This window comes from Oncorhynchus keta, chromosome 35 (assembly GCF_023373465.1).
Source record: "Oncorhynchus keta strain PuntledgeMale-10-30-2019 chromosome 35, Oket_V2, whole genome shotgun sequence".
Lineage (NCBI taxonomy): Eukaryota > Metazoa > Chordata > Actinopteri > Salmoniformes > Salmonidae > Oncorhynchus > Oncorhynchus keta.
Window position 1 is genome coordinate 82,331,957 of NC_068455.1, and position 7,500 is coordinate 82,339,456.

Sequence of the window (7,500 nt, forward strand, 5' to 3'; positions counted from 1 at the left end):
TGCATAATTGGAACTAGAAACACAAGCATTTCGCTACACTCGCATTAACATCTGTTAACTATGTGTATGTGACCAATACAATTTTATTTTATTTGGCACAGACCCTGCTATATAGAGACATGGCTCAGACCCTGATATATATGGGTGGCAGGTAGCCTAGTGGTTAGAGCGTTGGACTAGTAACAAAAAGGTTTCAAGATCGAATCCCTGAGCTGACAAGGTAAAAATCTGCTGTTCTGCCCCTGAACAAGGCACTTAACCCACTGTTCCTAGGCCGTCATTGAAAATAAGAATTTGTTCTTAACTGACTTGGCTAGTTAAGTAAAAATAAAAATTGAGATATGGCTCAGACCCTGTTATAGAGAGATATGGCTCAGACCCTGTTATATGGAGATATGGCTCAGACCCTGTTATATGGAGATATGGCTCAGACCCTGTTATATAGAGATATGGCTTAGACCCTGTTATATAGAGATATGGATCAGACCCTGTTATATAGAGATATGGCTCAGACCCTGTTATATGGAGATATGGCTCAGACCCTGTTATATAGAGATATGGCTCAGACCCTGTTATATAGAGATATGGATCAGACCCTGTTATATAGAGATATGGATCAGACCCTGTTATATAGAGATATGGCTCAGACCCTGTTATATAGAGATATGGCTCAGACCCTGTTATATGGAGATATGGCTCAGACCCTGTTATATAGAGATATGGCTCAGACCCTGTTATATAGAGATATGGCTCAGACCCTGTTATATGGAGATATGGCTCAGACCCTGTTATATAGAGATACGGCTCAGACCCTGTTATATGGAGATATGGCTCAGACCCTGTTATATAGAGATATGCCTCAGACCCTGTTATAGAGAGATATGGCTCAGACCCTGTTATATAGAGATATGGCTCAGACCCTGTTATATAGAGATATGGCTCAGACCCTGTTATATGGAGATATGGCTCAGACCCTGTTATATAGAGATATGGCTCAGACCCTGTTATATAGAGATATGGCTCAGACCCTGTTATATAGAGATATGGCTCAGACCCTGTTATATAGAGATATGGCTCAGACCCTGTTATATAGAGATACGGCTCAGACCCTGTTATATGGAGATATGGCTCAGACCCTGTTATATAGAGATATGGCTCAGACCCTGTTATATAGAGATATGGATCAGACCCTGTTATATAGAGATATGGCTCAGACCCTGTTATATAGAGATATGGCTCAGACCCTGTTATGTAGAGATATGGCTCAGACCCTGTTATATAGAGATATGGCTCAGACCCTGTTATATAGAGATATGGCTCAGACCCTGTTATATAGAGATATGGCTCAGACCCTGTTATATAGAGATACGGCTCAGACCCTGTTATATAGAGATATGGCTCAGACCCTGTTATATGGAGATATGGCTCAGACCCTGTTATATAGAGATATGGCTCAGACCCTGTTATATAGAGATATGGATCAGACCCTGTTATATGGAGATATGGCTCAGACCCTGTTATATAGAGATATGGCTCAGACCCTGTTATATGGAGATATGGCTCAGACCCTGTTATATAGAGATATGGCTCAGACCCTGTTATATAGAGATATGGCTCAGACCCTGTTATATAGAGATACGACTCAGACCCTGTTATATAGAGATTAGGTGTGAGGAATGAGGAGCCCAGGTGTGAGGAATGAGGAGACCAGGTGTGAGACCAGGTGTGAGGAGACCAGGTGTGAGAAGTGAGGATTCCAGGTGTGAGACCAGGTGTAAGGAGTCAGGAGACCAGGTGTGAGGAGACCAGGTGTGAGGAGTGGGGATTCCAGGTGTAAGGAGTGAGGAGACCAGCTGTGAGGAGACCAGCTGTGAGGAATGAGGAGAACAGGTGTGAGGAGTGGGGATTCCAGGTGTAAGGAGTCAGGAGACCAGGTGTAAGGAGTGTGGGAACTAGGTCTAAGTAGTGAGGAGACCAGGTGTAAGGAGTGAGAAGACCAGGTGTGAGGAGTGAGGGAACTAGGTCTAAGTAGTGAGGAGACCAGGTGTAAGGAGTGAGGGAACTAGGTCTAAGTAGTGAGGAGACCAGGTGTAAGGAGTGAGAAGACCAGGTGTGAGGAGTGAGGGAACTAGGTCTAAGGAGTAAGGAGACCAGGTGTAAGAAGTCAGGAGACCAGGTGTGAGGAGTCAGGAGACCAGGTGTGAGGAGTGAGGATTCCAGGTGTGAGGAGTAAGGAGACCAGGTGTCAGGAGACCAGGTGTGAGGAGTGAGGAGACCAGGTGTGAGGAGTGACGATTCCAGGTATGACACCAGGTATAAGGAGTCAGGAGACCAGATGTGAGGAGACCAGGTGTAAGGAGTCAGGAGACCAGGTGTGAGGATTCAGGATACCAGCTGTGAGACCAGGTGTAAGGAGTCAGGAGACCAGGTGTAAGGGGTCAGGAGACCAGGTGTGAGGAGTCAGGAGACCAGGTGTGAGACCAGGTGTAAGGAGTCAGGAGACCAGGTGTAAGGGGTCAGGAGACCAGGTGTGAGGAGTCAGGAGACCAGGTGTGACACCAGGTGTAAGGAGTCAGGAAACCAGGTGTTAGGAGTGAGGATTCCAGGTGTGAGACCAGGTTTGAGGAGTCAGGATACCAGGTGTGAGACCAGGTGTAAGGAGTCAGGAGACCAGGTGTGAGGAGACCAGGTGTGAGACCAGGTGTGAGGAGTCAGGAGACCAGGTGTAAGGAGTCAGGAGACCAGGTGTGGGACCAGGTGTAAGGAGTCAGATGACCAGGTGTAAGGAGTCAGATGACCAGGTGTGAGACCAGGTGTGAGGAGTCAGGAGACCAGGTGTGAGACCAGGTGTCAGGAGACCAGGTGTAAGGAGTCAGGAGACCAGGTGTGGGAACAGGTGTAAGGAGTCAGATGACCAGGTGTGAGACCAGGTGTGAGGAGTCAGGAGACCAAGTGTAAGGAGTGACGTTTCTAAAACTGTTGTCTCTACCTTCTTGCCCTTTGTGCTGTTGTCTCTACCTTCTTGCCCTTTGTGCTGTTGTCTCTACCTTCTTGCCCTTTGTGCTGTTGTCTCTACCTTCTTGCCCTTTGTGCTGTTGTCTGGGCCCAATAATGCTTGTACCATGTTGTGCTGCTACCATGTTGTGCTGCTACCATGTTGTGCTGCTACCATGTTGTGCTGCTACCATGTTGTTGTCATGATGTTCTGCTACCATGTTGTTGTCATGATGTTCTGCTGCCATGTTGTTGTCATGATGTTCTGCTACCATGTTGTTGTCATGATGTTCTGCTGCCATGTTGTGCTGCTACCATGTTGTGCTGCTACCAAGTTGTGCTGCTACCATGTTGTGCTGCTACCATGTTGTGATGCTACCATGTTGTTGTCATGATGTTCTGCTACCATGTTGTGCTGCTACCATGTTGTTGTCATGATGTTCTGCTACCATGTTGTGCTGCTACCATGTTGTTGTCATGATGTTCTGCTACCATGTTGTGTTGTCATGTGTTGCTGCCTTGCTATGTTCTCGTCTTAGGTCTCTATTTATGTAGTGTTGTCTCTCTTTTCGTGATGTGTGTTTTGTCATATATATATATATATTTTTTTTTAGTTATAATTGTTTTATCCCAGCTCCCGTCCCGAAGGAGACCTTTTTGCCTTTTGGTAGGCCATCATTGTAAATAGAAATTTGTTCTTAACTGACTTGCCTATAAAGGCTAAATAAAAAAAATGCTAGAATGTAAACTGTTCTAAATATTCTCATGCTTTATACGCGCAATACTTACATAGCGCCGTAACTTCTTCTCCGGCGGTGACTTCCTCAGCCAGCCGGCGCACACCACGTCCGCTCCCCCGCTCATCCTCTCCTCCTCAGTGATACGCAATATAACTTATATTGATCCGATATTCAAACCAAACCGCAGGATCCGATCGATAAGTCTATAGGCTATTGGGAGTTAATAAGATCGACTGGATCCAGACACGATTCCTTTGGAGTTGCTTCAGATTCCGATGTTCTGGTCACGACATTCCATCCATAGTAAAACTCACACGGCAGGTTGGGCAGTTGTCAAAAAACACAGCGTCTGTCTGGTGCAATGCTCCAATAGGTTTTTATTTATTTTTTTAACTTCCCTCGGAAGTCATAAATATCCTAAAAACAACTGAACAATCCACTTTTCGCCACAGAAATCTGTTAAGAGTGTTTTTCTTTCCGCTAGCGTAACGTTCCTTTCGGATCTTGTTCAGGGGTTTCAGCCTCTGAGAAAGTGGAAGGGACAAGGCGGGCGTATCAAAGTAAATCCTTAAAGAAAAGACAAGGTATGCGTATCAAAGTAAATCCTTAAAGAAAAGACAAGGTATGCGTATCAAAGTAAATCCTTAAAGAAAAGACAAGGTATGCGTATCAAAGTAAATCCTTAAAGAAAAGACAAGGTATGCGTATCAAAGTAAATCCTTAAAGAAAAGACAAGGCGGGCGTATCAAAGTAAATCCTTAAAGAAAAGTAGTTGAGGGGGAATACCTATCGTTGTTAATTAAACAGTGTACGTTCTCTCCAATATAATCACGCAAACTGAAGAGATTGTTGTCAAGGCGTTTCACGTTTCCTTTCCACCTTCCTCTCTAGTTGAACTCGTTCTCTCTCGCACCTCCCTCTGGCTCAGCAGAAAGGACACAGACGAAGCAAAGAATTCAAAAACAAATCCAATTTTGATAAACTCCCATATCTACTGGGTGAAATACCACAGTGTTCCGTCACAGCAGCGAGATGTGTGACCTGTTGCCACAAGAAAAGGGCAACCAGTGAAGAACAAACACAATAAATACAACCCATATTTATGTTTATTTATTTTCCCTTTTGTACTTTAACTATTTGCACATCATTACAACACTGTATACAGACATAATATGACATTTGAAATGTCTTTATTCTTTTGGAACTTTTGTGAGTGTAATGTTTACTGTTCATTTGTTTACTTCACTTTTGTTTATTATCTAGTTCACTTGCCTTGGCAACGTTAACATACGTTTCCCATGTTAATAAAGCCACATTGAATTGAGAGACTCAGCTGGGGTGTTATTCCCGCTCTAAACCTTAAATCTTCTCGGCGATATGGGCGTCTTTAGGTCCAACCTCCTTTCAAGGAACCCCGAAAGGTGGAGCTATGGGATTTGTAGCCTAACCTAATGTATTTGGTTACATAATTAGCTGTAATAATCTTGTTATTCCTATGTTCTATAGTGTTTGTTTAATTTTATTGTTATTTTCTATTATATTATGTTATATTCTCAGCTCACTTGTCCTTTTACACCTGTCCTTTCTACCCTCCTACTTTCCTTGAAGCAATAATGTTCCTGAAGTAATGTCTGGAGGAAGAATAATGTGTGATTGATAAAAGACCGGGTCCAAACTACAAAGGTTGTCCCGCGCGACACCTCCTGGTCGACAATCACGGGACTGTCAGTCTGTCCCGCGGAGCTTCAACTTTCCGTTCAAACTGAACGTCGGGAATGTAACATTTTTTTCTCTCCGTGATTTATTTGGGTAAGTTTCCACAACGAGCGATATCTAAAATGTTTTTAAAGTATTCACGAATCGTTATGAGTTCAAGAATAACGGATGTTAGTTAATTAATGGAAATATAATCCCACCCCAACTACATGTTGTGTCCTGTATGTTTGTTAATGTCCTGCTCTCACAAGTTCCAGATCGGATTTGAAATGTTGTCTCATGTTCAACAACTTTACATGTTAATAAGTGAGTTGAGGAGGCAAATATAACATGGATTGCTTCCTGGTTTCACGATTCCACATTTGAGCTATCAGCTACTACACTGGTTAGACTTTCAGCGCGAACATGCTTGTTGTTGACCGACAGGTGGCGCCGTTGTATTATTAACTAGAGAGGGACTCGTACTGAGCCTTTATGTGACCTTCCTGGCCCCGTCCCTCAAATCAGTGAGTCAACCAACACAGGAAGGAGCTATATGGATGGGATAGTTATTTTATTTCCAACGCTGCAATCGTGGGACACACACAGTACGGATGAATGATGAGTAGTCGACGGGATATGAATAGCACTCTCACAGCAATTCTCCATAAATCTGCCCTAATAATATACTAACAAAAAAAACAGTTGAAAAAAACAGTTGTATTGTCTATCAAAGTATTTGTGATCGTATAGTGGATTTAACTATTTCTAATAAATCCTAATTTACTATAATACAAATATATTGTTTCCATGTGTCATCTCATATTCACAACATCAGAATAATCTATAATCTATTTTAGTATTTTAGTATTCAAAATGTATCAAATTAAAACTGGAAAATTACTCGATGTTACCCTCTGGTGGCGAATAAATATACAACAGCTAGAATGTACCACATATTTTACTAAACGAACAAAACCAGGATTATACTATATTTGGTGCTCATAAATTTATAAAACATAAATTACCTGCAATCATGGGACACACACACAGTAGTGAACGGATTTTTTTAAAATTAATTTTACCTTTATTTAACCAGGCAAGTCAGTTAAGAACATATTCTTATTTTCAATGACGGCCTGTTCAGGGGCAGAACGACAGATGTCAGCTGGGGGGTTTGAACTCACAACCTTCCGGTTACTAGTCCAACGCTCTAACCACTAGGCTACCCTGCCGCTCGCATTTACACATGACTCCTAAAGAAGATGCATTTTTGAGTTAGCTAATTTGAAACTTTAGCATAAAACCCACGTTGGAAAACCGAGATTCAGCAAATAACATATAAAGAGAGGCTTATTTGACGACAACCCAACAACAGTAGTTTCTGATAAACTGAAATTGCTCACGTACGACGTAAAAAAAGTGGATTTTATGACGTAACGTCAACTTTATACATTTCTATCCCGGAACAGTTCAATTTCCAACTCAGCAATTGTCCATAAATCTGCGGTGGATTACCCAGAATCCCATACCTTTATCACTGAGCGTATTAGAGAAAAAGTAGGTGGCAATTTTAATTACACCGTTACACTTACGCTTCGAACCCACCGACAGCGTAAGGATGCGCAGAATAGTACACAGCTTCATCTGTTTAATTCTGCAACAAAAGTTCAACATTCACCTTTCCGCTCCCGTTTCTGTCAAACCCGTCTACAGCATACAGTTTGACGCACACGTTACGATAAATCCAACGGACGCGCCACGCAGAACGCACTGCAACGCAATGCTGCAAGGCAAACGCAGCGGTTTCCATTGGAAACGAATGTAACTCTGATGTACCAAAACGCAAACGATGCTGTCAGTGTGATCTACAAAGGATGTGTGACTGTGTGTGTGTTTACAGGTAAAAACCAGGTGTGAATAGCTCTGTATGTGATGAAGCAGAGAGGAGGAGAAGAAGGATGAAGGTGAATTCTCACCACCTAACCTCCCTGTCTAAGGGCCCTGCTAGCAGCTTCGACAGAGAAGGGAGACTGAGGGTAGGGCGGGAGACACAGGAGGGACAGGGGAG

General features: G+C 43.0%; 2 protein-coding genes across 30 annotated transcripts in view; one reads left to right on the top strand and one right to left on the bottom strand.

The window, feature by feature from the left end:
* LOC118380652 (GRB2-associated-binding protein 1-like) overlaps positions 1-4,700 on the bottom strand; it is a 98,231-nt gene extending 93,531 nt beyond the window's left edge. For all 24 annotated transcript variants that reach the window (XM_052498093.1, XM_052498092.1, XM_052498091.1 and 21 more), the window contains exon 1: positions 3,784-4,700. In XM_052498093.1, the coding sequence (XP_052354053.1) occupies positions 3,784-3,858 (75 nt within the window). In that variant the 5' untranslated portion in view covers positions 3,859-4,700. The remainder of the gene's footprint in view (positions 1-3,783) is intronic.
* Positions 4,701-7,374: 2,674 nt separating this feature from the next.
* The window catches only part of LOC127916402 (type II inositol 3,4-bisphosphate 4-phosphatase-like), a 76,471-nt gene continuing 76,345 nt past the window's right edge, over positions 7,375-7,500 (top strand). For all 6 annotated transcript variants that reach the window (XM_052498100.1, XM_052498099.1, XM_052498101.1 and 3 more), the window contains exon 1: positions 7,375-7,500. This exon is cut by the window's right edge and continues 8 nt beyond it. In XM_052498100.1, the coding sequence (XP_052354060.1) occupies positions 7,391-7,500 (110 nt within the window). In that variant the 5' untranslated portion in view covers positions 7,375-7,390.